The sequence below is a fragment of the Pseudophryne corroboree genome, chromosome 7 (assembly GCF_028390025.1).
Source record: "Pseudophryne corroboree isolate aPseCor3 chromosome 7, aPseCor3.hap2, whole genome shotgun sequence".
Lineage (NCBI taxonomy): Eukaryota > Metazoa > Chordata > Amphibia > Anura > Myobatrachidae > Pseudophryne > Pseudophryne corroboree.
The window spans coordinates 112,190,389-112,208,306 of NC_086450.1; the positions used below are offsets into that span (position 1 = coordinate 112,190,389).

Below are 17,918 nucleotides of genomic sequence, written 5' to 3' on the forward strand. Positions count from 1 at the left end.
GATTGCACCCTTCTCGGCCGGGCACAAAAATCTAACTGAGGCTTGGAGGAGGGTCATAGGGGGAGGAGCCAGTGCACACCACCTGATCCTTAAGCTTTTATTTTGTGCCCTGTCTCCTGCGGAGCCGCTATTCCCCATGGTCCTTACGGAGTCCCAGCATCCACTAGGACGTCTGAGAAATAAAGAAAAAATAAAAATTTCTTCAGCTAAACCCAAGTGAACCAGCTCTCTCGGGCACTAAACTAAGACTGGCTTGGAGGGGAGATAGTAGGGGAGGAGCTAGCCACAGTGTGAGAATTTTTTAAGTGCCAGCTCCCAATTACCACCTACTATTCCCCATTGTAACTACACTCCAGTGGCCCCTAGTGGATGAAGGAGAAATACAGACGGGATCAGGATCCTGTAGCAGGGCATGCTGGGATGTGTAGTTCAACAGTTGGACTGCCAAAGTTTCCCCATCACTGCCCTAGATGAAATTGCTGTCAATGCCCTCAATGTTTGTTAGATAAATGCTCCATATCTCAAGCCCACCTTGCTGAGGACAGCAGCAGTCGGAGAGTGACCCTGGGGCCTAAGAAATGGAGTTGAGACAACCTTCCAATGTTATAACTAGAGGATCCGTAAAGGACGTCAAGACCTGACCCAAAGTGGAGTGATATCAGCTACACGCGCCACCGCAACAGCATCCGTGGGAGGCAATTCCAATGTGGACACGATCCAACGGAGATTGATAAAGTGAAAAAGTTGGGAGCAATGGATGAAGGAGAAATACCTATTTAGACTATTCCCACAGGATGGAGTTAGTGAATCAAAACAAAATTATAGAAAATGGTTATTCCAAGGGCTACAGTTAAAAATCACTAAAATTAACAAATCCATACCTTTTGTTTTTGGCTGAAATTTTGTACTATATGGGGAGAAGTTGATACATTCCACAACTACTGTGATGACTTGAACAATTCTCTCCAACAGAGGCATCACCTGAAAATAAAATAGTCTACTAAATGCTCTATCATCACATTTGGACAAAAACAAACAAAAACACAGAAGCAGAAAAACACAAATCACACTCACAAAGGGATGATCCCCAAGTCCAGAAAGTATTCGGGAGCAGAGTTCCTCACAACAGACATTTTCATCAGTTGTGGTAACCAAAGCAGCACAGCGAGCAAAGGCCTTATATAGTTCTGACCATGTGCGCATCAAGGTCTTCATAGTGGGCTGAAACAGTAACGCAAACTTAATAGATGCAAATGTACGTAAGGACAGTAAACCATTTCTTATCCCATTACTTACCTGTGGAAACTCTGTAATAGGGAACATGTGATTTATAGGGAGCATTAAAGCACTATGCATCGCACTGAAGTTGTGTTCCAGGGCATCTCCTTGGTTCACTTCATTAGTCTGAAATATAGAAATAGGATTTCTTACTTTATGAAAAACCCATTTTTTGTAATCCATCTGGGGGACACTGCCACTCTGATATAAAGGCAGGGCACTGAAGAGCAGGTACTTAACAGTGAAACCATCTGAAACAGATATATACGTTATGGTAAGAACTTACCATTGATAATAGTATTTCTCCTACGTCCACAGGATCACATTGGGATATGATGAAGCGACAGCGGATTTGCACCAATCGGTCAAAGATTTCGGCCTCCCAGCATGCAACGGGCCCATCCATATATCCCCGCTTCCTGGCTCAGACAAATCAGTTGTTTTCCCAAAGCTTAAGGCAGGAGCATCATAGATAGCCCTAATCAGGCGAGAACACACATACACACCCTTCCGTACAAGCAGGAAGAGGTTAGTGAGTAAGAGGATCCTCAAATCAGGTGCGTCGGGGTGGTATCCCTGTGGACTTGAGAAATACCGTTATCAACGTTAAGTTCTTACCATAACGTATTATTTCTCCGGCAGGGTCCACAGGTTATCCACAAGATAACATTGGGATTTCCCAAAGCAATTTAGTGGTGGGGACGCTTACGATTGGACAGGAGAATCCTTCGCCCGAATTCAGCATCCTGAACGGCAGAGGTATCCACTCGATAATGTCTAATGAATGTGTTAACGCAAGACCATGTGGCTGCCTTACATATCTGTTCTGCTGAAGCACCACGTTGTGCTGCTCATGAAAGACCTACCTTACGAGTAGAGTGAGCAGACACATTAGCCGGAACAGGGAGATCAGCGTGAGAATATGCCTCTGAAATAGTCATCGGAAGCCACCTCGCCAGTGTCTGCTTATCAGCAGGCCATACTCTTGTGAAATCCGTAGAAAATGATGAGAGAATCTGTTTCTGATGGCACTGGTACGATCCACGTCAAGCGATGCATCTCCCGCAGAAAGGCCCAGTTCCTGGAAAGCCGGGACTACAATTTCTTCGTTAAGGTGAAATGTAGACACCACCTTGGGAAGATACCCAGATTTAGTTCTGAGAACTGCTCTATCTGGATAAAAACCTCAGAAATGGAGGACGACATAACAATTTATTTATTTAGTGTTTCTTATATAGTGCAGCAAATTCCGTTGCGCTTTACAATTTGAAATAACAACAACAAACTGGGTGATCAGTCAGAGGTAGGAAGGCCCTGCTCGCAAGCTTACAATCTATAGGTAAATAGGCATATGTACACATGGAAAGGTGCTATCTATTACATAGAATGAGAAGACATGTGAGGATATGTGTGGACTGTACAGAGTGGATGCAATTTGATAGGAAGGTTTATTAAAGTTATGTGGGCGGTTCTGGAATTTGATACGCTTGCCTAAAGAGGTGAGTTTTCAGGGAACGCTTGAAGGTTTGGAGACTAGAGTAGAGTCTTATTGTGCGTGGTAGGGCATTCCACAGAGTGGGTGCAGCCCGATGAAAGTCCTGCAGTCGTGAGTGGGAGCGAGTAATGAGTGTGGATGAGAGACGCAGGTCTTGTGAAGAGCGAGGTCGGGTTGGGAGATATTTTGTGATAAGCGAAGTGATGTACGTTGGTGTAGTTTGGTTAATGGCCTTGTGTGTGAGTAAAAGTATTTTATATTGAATGTGGTAGAGTACAGGCAACCAATGGAGGGACTGGATCTGCAGACGATGAACGTCTAGAGAGTAAGATAAGCCTCGCCGCTGCATTCAGAATGGATTGTAGTGGTGAGAGTCTCGTTTGGGAAGACCAGTTAGGAGACTATTGCAATAATCAATGCGGGAGATAATGAGAGCGTGGATTAGAGTTTTAGCAGTGTCTTGTGTAAGGTGTGGTCGTATTTTGGATATGTTTTTTTAGATGCATGTAACATGATCTTGAGACAGATTGAATGTGGGGAACAAAGGACAGATCAGAGTCAAGGATGACACCTAGGCAGCGAGCTTGTGGGGTAGGGTAGATAGTCGAGTTTTCAACAGTGATAGAGATATCAGGTTGGTACCTACTATTGGCCGGTGGAAATATAATTAACTCTGTCTTTGAAATATTCAGTTTGAGGTGGCGAGATGTCATCCAGGATGAAATGGCAGAAAGGCATTCAGTGACACGGTCCAGTACAGATAGGGACAAGTCAGGGGAGGATAGGTAGATTTGAGTATCATCTGCGTACAGATGATACTGAAAACCAAAAGAGCTGATTAGTTTACCAAGAGATGAGGTATAGATAGAGAAAAGCAGAGGACCCAAGACTGAGCCTTGCGGTACTCCAACTGAAAGGTAGCGAAGAGGAGGTAGATTCAGAGAAGCAAACACTGAAGGAGCGATTAGATAGGTACGATAGGAACCAAGGGCTGTATCTTTAAGACCTAGGGATTGTAGTGTCTGTATGAGAAGAGAGTGGTCCTACAGTGTCAAATGCAGCAGATCGATCTAGAAGAATAAGTAGTGAGTAGTGGCCTTTAGACTTCGTAGTGACCAAATCATTAACCACTTTAGTCAGTGCTGTCTCTGTGGAATGTTGGGAACGGAAGCCCGACTGAAGTGGGTCCAACAAAGTGTATGAGTTAAGAAAGTGTGTGAGTCGAGTGTAGGCAAGTCTCTCAAGTAGCTTAGAGACAAGGGAGCTGAGAGATAGGGCGGTAGTTTGAGAGAGCATTAGGGTCAGAATTTTGTTTTTTTTAAAATGGGAGTAATCACTGCATGCTTGAAGGAAAAATACCAGGAGAGAGAGAGAGAGAGAGAGAGAGAGAGAGAGAGAGAGAGAGAGAGAGAGAGAGAGAGAGAGAGAGAGAGAGAGATTACAGATGTTAGTTAAGGTAGGGATGAGCACCAGACTTAACAATGCCCCTAAATCTAATGCTCTTCTAGCCGAAGCCATGGGCAGTAGAAAGATAACTTTAGCAGTCAACCATTTAAGATCCACTTTATTAAGTGGTTCAAATGGGGCAACTTGAAGGGCCTTTAGGACTAAACTTAAGTCCCAAGGCACTGTAGAAGGAACAAAAGGAGGTTGAATGTGCAGCATTACCTGGAAAAAAGTATGCACATCCTGTAAGTTGGCAATTTTCTTTTGGAACCATACAGTCAATGCTGACAATTGCACTCTCAAGGAAGCCACCTTCAAACCTTTATCCATTCCTGCCTGAAGGAATGCTAAGACTCTGGAAACTTTTTTTTTTTTTTAAATACTTTATTTATGCGTGGTCAGGTAGATACAGAAAGCATACTGAAAATACATGGGACAGGCGGCCAACATAGCCAGTGTCCGGGGTAGACCACATTTTTCAAGCATATAACAAGATTAATCAGTGAGGGAGAGACAATCAAGTTCAAACATGGGGTTTGGGAGGGGAGGGGGGAGGACCACATTTGTGTCTATACATGATGTATACCATGAGAACAAGTAAAGTCAGATTAAGAGGGGGAAGGAGAATCAGAAAGGGGGTGTGGACGAAGAGAGCAGCAGGGAGGAAGGGAAGTTAGAGCGGGGGGGGGGGGGGGGGGGGGGTGAGTTAGAGAGAATTGTCGGAGGGAGGGAGCGGTAGGGGCCCATGGGTCCCTGGGGGGGAAAGGGATGTTCTAAAGGAGGGGAGACTAGTTTCTGCGTTCGGCGGCGAGCCAAGGAGCCCAAACCTGCTCGAAGACGTGGCCCCGGTCGTGGAGATAGTATGTGATCTTTTCCATTGAGGCGATGTGCCAAGTTTTAGCTTTAAGGGAGAGTAGGGAAGGTGGGGAGGGGATCTTCCAGTTGAGGGCAATCAATGATTTTGCTGCTGCTAAAATATGTGAGGTTAGCTTTTGGGAGAATTTATTGAGGAGTGGGGGGGTATAACATAGCAGGGAGGTCCAGGGGTCTTTCCGGACAGGAGGGTCTAGAAGTGAGTTAAGGAGGGAGTAGACCAAGTCCCAGAAGGGCACAATTACTGGGCAGGTCCACCATATGTGGAGCATAGTGCCTCTAGCTCCGCAGTTTCTCCAACAGGACGGGGAGGAGGACGGGAAAATTTTGTTAAGTCGGTCGGGGGTGTAGTACCAGCGGTAGTAGATTTTGTAGGCCGTTTCCTTAAAGGCAGTGGCAATGGAGCTTTTAGCGATCCCCAGCCTCATGTCCTCCCAGTCCTCTGTTTCTGGAGGAGGCCCGAGGTCTTGTTCCCATGCGAGTTCATGGGGCCGGGAAGAAGGGAGGGAGGAGTCTAGTAGGAGAGAGTAGAGTTGGGAGATTATACCTTTGGAGGAATGGGAGTTGACGCATAGGGATTCAAAGGGAGTAAGGGCGCGGAGTAAGGCGGTAGAGGGGAAGGAGGCCAGAAAGTGGCGTATTTGTAGGTATTGGAAGGGGTTAAGTGGTTGTGAGGGAGTTTTCCGCTGGAGGTCGGGCAGGGACAACCATTGGCCTCGATCGGCAAAGTCCGTTGGAAATTTAAGGCCCAGTGTTATCCACATTCGGGATCTCGTAACCGAGAGTCCGGAGGGAAACTTGGGGTTTTGCCAGATGGGGGTCAAGGGTGAGGGTGTGGTAGTGAGACCCCAATTCAGAGAGAGAGCGTCCCATGTTTTGAGATTGAATTTGATGGTAGGGAGATGCTTAGAGGCTGGGGATCGAGAGGTGGGGGAGAGGCCCCATAGGGGGGACAGGTCTGGCATGCCCATGAAGTCTGCTTCGATGTCCAGCCAGGACACCGATCCTGGAGGAGCGTATGAGGTGACAATGTGGGATAGGTGGGAAGCAAGGTAGTATAGTTTGACGTCGGGAAGGCCTCTGCCACCCGCGGAGGTTGGTCTTTTCAGAGTATTGGCGGCTATGCGGGGAGGTCTGTGGTTCCAAATAAAGCGTGTGAGGGCTCGTTGGATAGTGCGGAGGAAGGTGGTCGGGACTGCCACGGGAAGGGTCTGGAAAAGGTAGAGCCATTTGGGGAGAATGGTCATTTTAACCGCTATGATCCTGCCCAGCCACGAGATGAAAAGACTGTTCCAAGAGGTCAGGTCAGCTAGTGTTTTGGTAAGAAGGGGTGGGAAGTTTTCTCGGAAGAGGCAGTCGTATCGAGGGGTTAGGTATATCCCTAAGTATTTGATCTTCGTGGGTTGCCATTTAAAATTGAAGTTGGTACGGAGGGACTCGGCCTCACGTTGGGGGGTATGAAGCATCATGGCCTCAGATTTGGAATAGTTGATTTTATATCCTGATATAAGACTGTAGGCTTGTAGAAGCGAGAATAGATTTGGGAGTGAGATGAGGGGCTGGGACAGGGAGAGTAGGATGTCGTCTGCAAAGAGAGAAATTTTGGGATTTGTGGGGCCCACCTGTATACCATGTATGTCCGGATGTGCTCTAATTTGAGAAGCAAGTGGTTCTATAATGAGGGCAAATATTAGAGGGGAGAGAGGGCAGCCCTGACGTGTGCCGTTGGCAATACTAAGTGGGGCGGATGGGATACCATTGATAAGGACGGTGGCAGTGGGGGTGGAGTATAATGCTAGGATGCTTGTGAGAAAGCCGCCAGATAGGCCATAGGCCTCTAGGGCGGGTCTCAAGAAATCCCAGGAGATTCGGTCGAATGCTTTTTCGGCGTCTAAGGAGAGTATGATAGTGGGGGCTCTCCTGGAATTCGAGATATGTATGAGGTCAATAGCACGCCTGGTGTTATCCCTTGCCTGGCGGCCCGGGATAAATCCTACTTGATCGTAGTGAACTAGGGAAGGGAGGTATGGGTTAAGACGGGTGGCCAGGATCTTGGCAAAAATTTTAAGGTCTAGGTTCAGGAGGGATATGGGGCGGTAGCTGGCGCAGTTAAGGGGATCTTTGCCTTCTTTGGGAATCACCACGATTCTGGCCTCTAGCATCTCAGGGGGAAAGAGGTCGCCCTGGACAACCCCATTAAAGAGAGAGTGCAGGTGTGGGGAGAGAAGGGCAGAGAATTTTTTGTAGTATAGAGCCGTAAACCCGTCCGGGCCCGGGGATTTGCCAGTTTTTTGCATGAGGATAGTCTGGGCGATCTCCTCCACCGTGATCTCCCTGTTGAGGGAGTCCAATGCGTCCTGGGGTAGTCTGGGTAGTTTGGAAGCGGAGAGAAAGTGGGATATGAGGTCAGCGTGGGGTTGGGAGGGTGCACCCGGTGGGGGGGGCGGGAGGTTGTATAAATCAGTATAGTAGGATTGAAAAGCGGCTCTAATGGCTATGGGGTCTTGAACAAGTTGGTTGAGAGAGTTCCTGATAGTGACAATGTTGGTTGTGGCTCTCGTAGAGCGGAGTCGTGCCGCCAGAATCTTGTCCGCCTTGTCGCCCTTCTCATAAAAGGTCTGGCGAAGCCACTTAAGGCGCTTGGCCACCCGTGTAGTGAGAAGGAGATCAAGTTCCGCCTTAATGGTGCGAAGTTCGGACAAGACCGTCGGGTCGGAGGACGCCTTGTGTAGGGTCTCGAGTGCGTGGAGTTTAATGGAGAGTCTATTGTATTGGGAGAGGGTTTGCTTTTTGGCTTTTGAGGCAAGGCTAATGAGGTGCCCCCGAAGGACAGCCTTGTGTGCCAGCCAGAGGGTGGACCTAGAGGTGTCGGGATGGTCATTTAAGGCGAAGTAATCAGAGATCATGTTTTGGAGGTGAGAGTTTATCTCAGGGTTGTGTAGGAGGGAATCGTTGAGACGCCATGTCATAGAGCGAGGACGAGAAACCAAGCCTGTCAGGTCGCAGGATATGGGGGTGTGGTCGGACCAAATTAGTGGGTGAATATGGGCATCCCGGAGATTCAAGGCCAGATCATGGCTGAGCAGGATCATATCAATTCGGGAGTAGGAGTTATGTGGGGCGGAGTAGAAGGTGTAATCGCGGGCAGAGGGATCTTTTATCCTTCAAGAGTCATAGAGGAGTTGAGAGCGCATGAGACGGAGGAGGGATCTAGAGCGGAGGGAGTCCGACGGGGACGGGGCAGCGGAGGCGGTAGAACGATCTAGCTGTGGGTTGAGGACGGAGTTAAAGTCCCCTGCAAGTATGAGGTCGCCCCGTCGGACTCGCGTGAGGAGAGTATCCAGCCTTGTGAAGAATCGTTCCTGTCGTTGGTTGGGGGCGTAGACGTTGACCAGGGTGCATAATTTATTATTAAGTTTCCCCACCAGGACAAGGAATCGACCGTCTTTGTCGGTATGGGAGTCTAGGAGTTCAAAGGTGAGGTGACGGGCAAATAGGATCGCTACTCCACGTTTTTTGGCTGAGTGATCACAGGCGTGAAAGGAGACAGGGAATGGTTTGCAATGGAGGGTAGGATGGGAGTCGTGTAGAAAGTGAGTTTCCTGTAGGAAGATTAGGTCGCCTCTGTGGTGTTTAAGGGAGGCAAACAATTTACCTCTCTTTTGAGGGCTATTCAGACCCTTCACATTATGAGAAAGTACCCGGAGACCCATGGGGAAACAACAGCGAAGTAGGCAGATTAAAAAGAGCGGAAATGTTTAGAGATGTAGGAAGGGGAGGGGGAGATAGATTGGAGGTATATGAGGTGGGAAAGAGTGTGGTCCACGGAGGGAGGGGGGGGGAGAGGAGACCGGAAGGGGTGGGAAGGTAGTTGGTCATCTGGCATTGGGGGCCAGGACCGGTAGAGCTGACAATGGGAGGGAGTACTAGGCGTCGGGTGAGCACCTAGGTCAGCGGTAGGGCGCGTGGCCCTGTGGGGGCGCGGCATGGGGCCCAGTTCGTGGATCACGAGCCGCTCGGGAAATAATCGTAGGCAAGCCTCCCCCGGGGGGAGCCTGAGGGAGAAAGCTAGAGAGAGGACAGGAAGAGAAGACAGCTGGAGCGCCAGCCCCAAGGGGCTAAGAAGAGGAGAGGGGGGGGGAGGATGGAAGGACTTAACTCAGAGGATAGGATGGAATCACTTCAGGACAGAGACATTTGTAATTTTAGGCAGTTAGGCCTTAAGATTCGCAACATTGAAACGTTTCAACAGGGGGCAACAATAAAGCATTTGTAAAACAACAACTGAGGAAACAAGAGATCCGGTTACGGAGAACCTGAAATAACGTAACATTTCTATTGGGAGAGTGCGACCAGGGGTGGTCGCCCCATTTTTGTGTGAAAAGCGGTTGTGTAGAGGGATGAAAGTTCTCAGGTAACTGGAGGTGGAGCTTGGGAGGTCGCGGAAGATGGGACCGTGATCCATTCTGAGCGAGGAGATTGGGGTGTGTCCCGTTGTGACCGTGGCGGGAAGCGCGGCGGGTGAGCATCTTGGTCAGGGGTGGAGATGCCCAGCCTGGAGAGGAGTATTTGGGCTTCTGATTGATCTTTGGCTGTGAGAAGTTTCCCTTGGTGCCATACGAGGATCCGGAAAGGGAAACCCCAGCGGTACTTCACGTTGTGGCGGGAGAGTAGGGAGGTAATGGGTTTAAAGTCCCTACGTTTAGCTAGAGTGAGCGGGGATAAGTCCTGAAAAATTTGAAGCGGGGTGTTTTGGAAAGTCACAGATCCTAATCGTCGGGCCTCCCTCATGACGGCTTCCTTTGCCGTGAAGTAATGTAGTCGGAGGATGACATCTCTGGGCTGGGAGGGGTCCTGGGAGCGGGGCCGCAGGGCCCTGTGGGCCCGGTCCAGGAGGAGATGTTCCTCAGGGGTGTCAGGCGATAGGTGTGCAAAGAGGCGTTTGAGGTAGAGCTCAAGGTGAGTAGGCTCGACCTCCTCGGGGATACCCCGGATCCGCAAATTATTTCTCCTTGCTCTGTTGTCTTGATCTTCATGCTCCTCCTTAAGGTGGGCGACATCTTGGCGGATTTGGTGAAGATCGGTTTCAACCGTTTGCTGGAACGTTACCACCTCCTCGACCCTTCTTTCGAGTTGGTCAGTTCTGGAGCCGATGTCAGCGATGTCTGATTTGAGGGAGTGTAGAGCTTGGACTGAGGATTTGATATCCCGCATCTCCCTAAGCAGGGAGAGGAAGTCTCTGCGGGTAAGGGGCGTAAGATCGTCTTCCTCGGCTTCCGATTCGGAAGGGGCCTGGGAGGGCCCGGGAGTAACAGACTTGTTCATGGCCGGGGTGTTTTTTTTGGTTAGGAATGGTGTAAGATCGGACCCCTGGGATTTTTTATTACCTCTGGTCATCGTGGGAGTAGGGAGGGGGGGATAGACAGCAGGGGAGATGCTGGGGGCGGCGCTCCAGCGGTGAGACTCAGGACCGGGGAAGGCAGGCCGAGAGCATTACGGGTGCATTATATTGTAGTTATCCGTGTCCGGACCATGGGGGTGACCCGTGGAGGGCCCGGAGGGCAGATATCCGGGGTTGAGAGGGGGACTCACGTAGGGTCTCCACCGACCAGGAATCGCGGAGGCGCGCTCCGGGCACGGACCAGCCAGTGACCGGGGCAGCACCACTCAGCGGGGAGGTAGGTCTGCAGCCAGTAGCGGAAGGGGAGTCCACCGGCCAGATCCGGAATAAGCTGTGATGAGCCCCAATGCAGAGGTAGGCCGGGCCTTTTGCAGGGCCGGAGGCCAGCAGCACGTCTGACCCCTATGGGGATGGTAGCTGAGAGGGGACAGAGGGTAGCTGCAGTGCTTCTCTGGAGAGTCCCCAGCAACCAGCAATGGCAGAGCTAGCTTGGGGGTGGTATGTTGTGTGGAGAGCAGAAGGGAAGGGCCTTTCCGATGCCTGTGGGGGATCCCAACGTGGGTAGGTCGGGTCTGAGGCTCGCGGGCGGGCCAGCGTCAAACTTGAGGCCCCGGCTCACAGAGTAGGCCGCAGCTCGCCGCAGCACCAGGGATCGGGTCGCAGGGCAAGGGGCGCAGGGGGAGTTATACTCTCGACTTACCCCGTCGCCCGACCTCGATCCCGGCTCCCTCCGGCCAGCGGGTCCGCAGTCCGAGCGCCTCCGCCGGAGCTAGCGCCGTCTTCTGTGCAGGGACGCAGGAGGCCTCAGCTGGTCAGATCGCCCTCCGGATCCACTTCAGGGTTGATGGAGGGCACGGGGGAGAAGGGAGAGAGGCGACGAGCTTCTGCGAGACGTCCGTCCCGGCTCGTCGATCCGGCCCAGCTCCAAACTCGAGCCCCAGGCTTTAGGCCGGGGGGAAGGCCGCAATCCGCAGGAGTGCTTAAAAGCACTCCCCGACTCCGCGGGTCCCCCACAGCAGGTGCAGGTGGGTACAGAGGGTCCCTGTGAGGGAGCTGGGGCAGTCTGGCGGTGGTCGGTAGAGGATGGGGATCAATATGAGGGTCGCGAAAGCAGGAGCTGTGGAATTCACATCCACTCTCCAGGACATCCAGGCCACGCCCCCTAAGACTCTGGAAACTCTGAAAGACCTAGGGTACATTTTCTGTTCACTGCACCAATGAATATAGGTTTGCCATATTTAGTATTAAATTTGAGCTGGGGAAGGTTTCCTTGCTCTCAGCATTGTTTGATTACCGGTTGAGAGAATCCTCTTTACTTCAGGATAGAGGTCTCAAGAGCCACGCCATCAAAGACAGTCAAACCAGATGTCTGTGATAACAAGGACCCTGCGTCAGTAGATCTGGATGTTGAGGGAGCAGGAATGGAGCATCCATCAATATTCTCTGCAGACCTGTGTCTTCAGGGCCATGGCAGAGCTATTAGTACCACGGCACCCTTTCTTTGCTTTCTTTCTCACCACCCTGGGTAATAAGGTGACTGGAAGAAACACATAGGCCAGATGGAAATCCCATCTCACCGACAGGACATCCACAAAGATCGCTCTGGGATCCTTTGTCTTGACCTGTATGCAAGAACTTTGTTGTTCTGATGGGACTTGTCGACTCGAGTCTTGAAGACATCCGGGTGTAGAGCCCATTCGTTGACTGAGAAAATCCGCTTCCCAGTTTAGCACTCCCGGAACAAAACACTGCAGACAAGGCTGGATGATAAAGTCTGCCCACTTTAGTGTGCGACTTACGTCCTTCATAGCTTTTTGGCTGCGAGTTCTTCACTGACGCTACTGTCGTCACATTGTATGAGTGGATCTGAACTGGTTTTCCCCAAAGGATGTCCTTTGCCTGAATCAGTGCCATGTATATGGCCCGAAGTTCCAATATATTTATTGGCAGGCAACCTTCTTCCTTGGTCCACTGCGGTTGGAAACAAAACCTTCCTGACACTGCTCCCCAGCCCTGGAGACCGGCATCTGTTGTCAGAATTTCCCAATCTGATATCCAAAAGGGTCTCCCTTTGTCCAGATGGGATGTCTGTAGCCATCAGGCTAAGGGCCTCCTTACTTCCACCGGAAAGACCATAGTCTGCGTTTTATCATCTGATGAAACCCATTCCATTTGGCAAGGATCAGAAACTGCAGAGTGGAACTGAGAATACTCCACCATGTTGAATGTCGACACCATCAATCCCATCACATGCATTGCTGCGTGAATGGATACCCTTTGACTGTGTAGCAGCTCCTGAATCCTTGACTGAACTTTGGATATCTTGTTCAGAGGTAAAATACTCCTTGAAGGCTTGAATCCAGTACAGCGCCCAAGTGAGTCATCCGCTGTGATGGAACCAGAGACCATTTCGCCCAATTTATGTGCCACCCGTGCTTCAGCAGACACGTTATAGTCTGCTGCAGATGACAGAGCAATTCCTGAGACACTGCCAGGATTAAAAGATCGAGGTATGGAAAATGATCCCCTGTTGGCGGAGATAAGCTGCCATTACCACCATAATCTTCGTAAAGACTCTGGTGGCTTGTGGCAGACAAAAAAGGTAGGGCCTTGAACTGAAAATGCTGCTGGAGGATAGCAAACCTGAGAGCGCACTGTTGGGACAGTGCTATAGGAACATATAGGTAAGCATCCTGGATATCCAGGGATACCATAATCCCCTGGCTCCATGGCCAAAATGATGGAACGTAAAGTCTCTATATGAAACCAAGGTACCCAAATGTACTTGTCCAGCACTTTGAGATTGAATATAGGCCAGAAAGACCCATTTGGCTTCTGAACTAGAAACCGGTTGGAGTGAAAAACCCTGTCCTCGTTGTTCAGGAGGAACTGGAATGATTACCCCTGACTTAAGCAATTTCTGAACTGCCTCTTGCAAAGCCCTGGACTTTCTCTACCAGAGATGGGCTGGTACAAAAAAACCTTTGAGGAGGGTGTTTCTTGAAGGCAAATGCATAACAGAGAGAACGCTTCCTGCACCCAGGCATCTGTTGTCGACTGCTGCCAGATCTGAGCAAACTGAAGAAGTTGGCCCCCACCCTGAAATTCCCCAGGTGGAGGCCCACACCATCAGGCTGATGGCTTATTTTCTATTTTACCAACTGGTCCTCTGGTAGCCCAATGCTTTTTAGTCTTACCAGACTTGCTGTATTGGGGCCGTTTGCCATCACTTTTCACTTTAGCTTTTCTTTGAGACAGAAAGTGCTGAAAAGCTGGAACTTTAGGTTTGAATTTGTATGTGGAAGGAAACTTTACTTTCTTGGAGTCTGCTTCAGACTCCAAAATTATCTGTCAATTCTTTACCAAAAAAAATATCTCCAGAAAAAGGTAAAGACTCGGATAACCTTTTAAGATTCTGAATCAGCTTTCCATGTACGTAGCCAAACTGCCCTGTGAGCGGCTACTGTTGAAGCTGATGCCCTGTAGGCAATAGTACCAATATCCAAAGCTGCTTCTTCCAAGAACACTGTTTTATATGTGCCATATGGGATTTTTGCTCTCTAGATGCCATTTAAAGATCTCCTACCAATGCATCAGCCCAGGCAGCCACTGCTTTTGCCATCCAAGGTGAAGCCATGGCTGGTCTTATGACTGCCCCAGACAGGGAAAAAATGTTTTTTTTAGAAAACCATCCACTCTCCTATCCGTGACATCATTTAATGACGTTGAAGGCAGAGGTAATGTAGATTTTTGCACTAAATTGAACATGCGTATCTACTTTGGGGGCCATCTCCCTCTTTAAACAATCCCAAGCTGGAAGAGGATAATTGGAATTCCATTTACTAGGAATTCTAAACTTCTTACTGGTCGTAGCCCAAGCCTCTTCCATGATTTCCGTCAGCTGATCAGACCCTGGAAACTCAGTCTTAACCGTTTTGGGACGTTTAAACACAGGTGCCTTGGATTTTAACACCGGTTCTGCTGATTCTTCTAAGGATAGAATGGCTTTCATTGCCTTAATTAACTCAGCTATGTCCACTGAGCTGAGGCCTACCTCCTCCTCTTCGTATGCAGAACCAGAGCTTAGTAAGCCTTCATCCTCTGATGCATCCTCATCTGAAATGCGTAAACTGAAGATGTAGATTTACTTACCACTGGCTTTTCAGCCTATTTCTTTTGAGGTTTTTCACTACCGCTGGAAGGGATAAACCACAGGTGTGAAGCTGCATGTAAGGGTTAATCGTGTAACCTATTCCTGGTACAGAATTTGGAATTATCCGCTCAGCTATACTGGATAATGTTTGTGCAAACATAACCCAAGGGAGTACTCAACTTGCACCTGTATCTGCCTTGTACTTTTCAAGAGACCTTGGTGAAAGCTAAAACAATTTGCACAAACCATCCTGAACCAGATCCTGAGAGGTTAACCCAGCTTTACAAGAAAAACATGATATGAGTGTTGGTGTTGCTGTGAGTATCTTCCTCACCTTTGCCGCTCTCAGACATGATAAATAATCAACACTTAGGGTGTGTACACACGGTGAGATCTTTTCTTCCGATTCTGACTATATAGTCAGAATCGGAAGAAAAGATAGTGCAGATCGCAAGATGACAGTCACCTTGCGATCCCGATTCGGTGCGCGGTCGGCATCGGCAGAAAAAATAGACTGTGCAGGCAAGTCAATCTTGACTATCTCTATAGAAGAGATAGTCGAGATTGACACACAGCCAAAATCGCACAGAACCAGGATCGCAAGCACACTCATTATGTGCTTGCGATACTGGCTAAGTGCCGACCCGGCCCCTGTCGCACAGTGAGAATCGGTTAAGTCCGAATCTCACCGCGTGTACACACCCTTACAGTGTACTACACAATTTGTGACTAATCACTTTAAGACTCGTTAAAGTGACATACAATCCGACCCTACCCTGCTCTACACCAGCACTGAGAATCGGGATAGAAAAAACACAGACAGAACTATAGTTAAGTCAGCAATCACACTAGCAGTCAGTCACATGTTATACATTAGTATAAGCAACCATATGAGCACATAATCAACTACAGATACATTCCAAGTATGTAGGAGAAACATAACTGCATTACTTCATAAAATTTTAAGCCATACTCAAAAGCATAACGAAAGAAACCACAGTATTATCAAACTCCTATGCATTATACACTTATCCAACTATTCGTACTCAAAAGGTAGATAGAGACTTAGTGCTGTATAACCCATACTCAGTAGAGGGAGACTCACCCCGCTTCCAGGATCGAGCAATACGCCTGCGAACGCTGAGTGGATCCTGACGTTATTAGTGTACACCACCGCTCCGAGAACCTATAGTGAACCGAAGTGAATACTGACGCACCAGTCACATAGCCGCCTATGCTGCGACTGGGTCCCTTAGTACACAGCGTCCCAGACGGAAGCGGGAAAACCGTTAATGGCGAGAGACTCGGAGGAACTGGTCATGAACCGGGTGGAGGGACGACCAGGAGAGCATCTGACTCCCCACTGCTGACATCTACCCTAGGGATCGCAGCCTCACACTACTCTTGGAGCTCATGATCCCTAAGGGCTAGCGCTGGTGCACCCGAGGTGGCAGCCACGTCAGCGACCATTTGGTAGTCTCCTCCCAAACCAGTGCGGCTGTGTCCGTATTCCCCCTCTAAGCGGAACAGATGACTTACCTTCTCCCTGGTAACGCCTGCTGGACCTGTATATTCGACAGACGCCCGCCGAAACAGCACTGTACTTGTGGGTAAGCGTGGTCGCGGCCAGGCAGAGAGTTGTTGGACCGACTCGAAGGTACGTATAAGACGCTTTTTAGAAAGATCAAGAGAGACTTAAAAAAAAAAAAAAAAAAAAAGCTTATGGCTGCTAAAAACCAGCAGCCCATTGACCATGGTCCGGCTCCTGCCAAACCAAACAAAAATTATTTGTCTGAGCCAGGAGGCGGGGAACATATGGATGGGCACGAAAAGCTTTGACTGATTAGTGCAAATCCGCTGTCGCTTCATCATATCCCAATGTTATCCTGTGGATAACCTGTGGACCCTGCCAGAGAAAATGCTTCTACCACAAATGGAGCTTCAAGTTTGATTTCTCTGACGTCCTAAGTGGATGCTGGGACTCCGTAAGGACCATGGGGATTAGCGGCTCCGCAGGAGACTGGGCACAACTAAAGAAAGCTTTAGGACTACCTGGTGTGCACTGGCTCCTCCCACTAAGACCCTCCTCCAGACCTCAGTTAGATTTCTGTGCCCGGCTGAGCTGGATGCACACTAGGGGCTCTCCTCCTGAGCTCCTAGAAAGAAGTATATTTAGGTTTTTTTTATTTTACAGTGAGATCTGCTGGCAACAGACTCACTGCAACGAGGGACTAAGGGGAGAAGAAGCGAACCTACCTAACTGGTGGTAGCTTGGGCTTCTTAGGCTACTGGACACCATTAGCTCCAGAGGGATCGACCGCATGGAACCGGCCATTGATGTTCGGTCCTGGAGCCGCGCCGCCGGCCCCCTTACAGAGCCAGAAGAGTCCGGAAAATCGGCGGCAGAAGACATCAGTCTTCACCAAGGTAGCGCACAGCACTGCAGCTGTGCGCCATTGCTCCTCATACACACTTCACACTCCGGTCACTGAGGGTGCAGGGCACTGGGGGGGGGCGCCCTGAGCAGCAATAAAAACACCTTGGCTGGCAAATATATCACAATATATAGCCCCAGAGGCTATATACGTGATAAATACCCCTGCCAGATTCCATAAAAAAGCGGGAGAAAAGTCCGCAAAAAAGGGGCGGAGCTATCTCCCTCAGCACACTGGCGCCATTTTCTCTTCACAGTGCAGCTGGAAGAAAGCTCCCCAGGCTCTCCCCTGTAGTTTTCAGGCTCAAAGGGTTAAAAAGAGGGGGGGGGGGGCACTAAATTTAGGCGCAATATATGTATACAAGCAGCTATTGGGGGAAAAATCACTCAGTTATAGTGTTAATCCCTGCATTATATAGTGCTCTGTCTGGTGTGTGCTGGCATACTCTCTCTCTGTCCCACCAAAGGACTTTGTGGGGTCCTGTCCTCAGTCAGAGCATTCCCTGTGTGTGCGGCGTGTCGGTACGGCTGTGTCGACATGTTGGATGAGGAAGGTTATGTGGAGGCGGAGCAGAGGCCGATAAATGGGATGTCGCCCCCTGTGGGGCCGACACCAGAGTGGATGGATAAGTGGATGGTATTAATCGACAATGTCAACTCCTTACATAAAAGGCTGGACGACGTAACAGCTGTGGGACAGCCGGCTTCTCAGCCCGCGCCTGCCCAGGCGTCTCAAAGGCCATCAGGGGCTCAAAAAAAAAACGCCCGTTACCTCAGATGGCAGACACAGATGTCGACACGGAGTCTTACTCCAGTGTCGACGAGGTGGAGACATACA

The 17,918-nt window shown here is 49.5% G+C and overlaps 1 protein-coding gene across 4 annotated transcripts in view; it reads right to left on the reverse strand.

Moving 5' to 3' along the window:
- The window catches only part of RIF1 (replication timing regulatory factor 1), a 338,147-nt gene that overhangs the window by 124,666 nt on the left and 195,563 nt on the right, over window positions 1–17,918 (reverse strand). For all 4 annotated transcript variants that reach the window (XM_063933568.1, XM_063933565.1, XM_063933566.1 and 1 more), the window contains 3 exons: window positions 1,297–1,404; window positions 1,075–1,221; window positions 882–981 (listed from right to left, as the gene is read on the reverse strand). In XM_063933568.1, coding sequence (XP_063789638.1) covers window positions 882–981; window positions 1,075–1,221; window positions 1,297–1,404 — 355 coding nt within the window. The remainder of the gene's footprint in view (window positions 1–881; window positions 982–1,074; window positions 1,222–1,296; window positions 1,405–17,918) is intronic.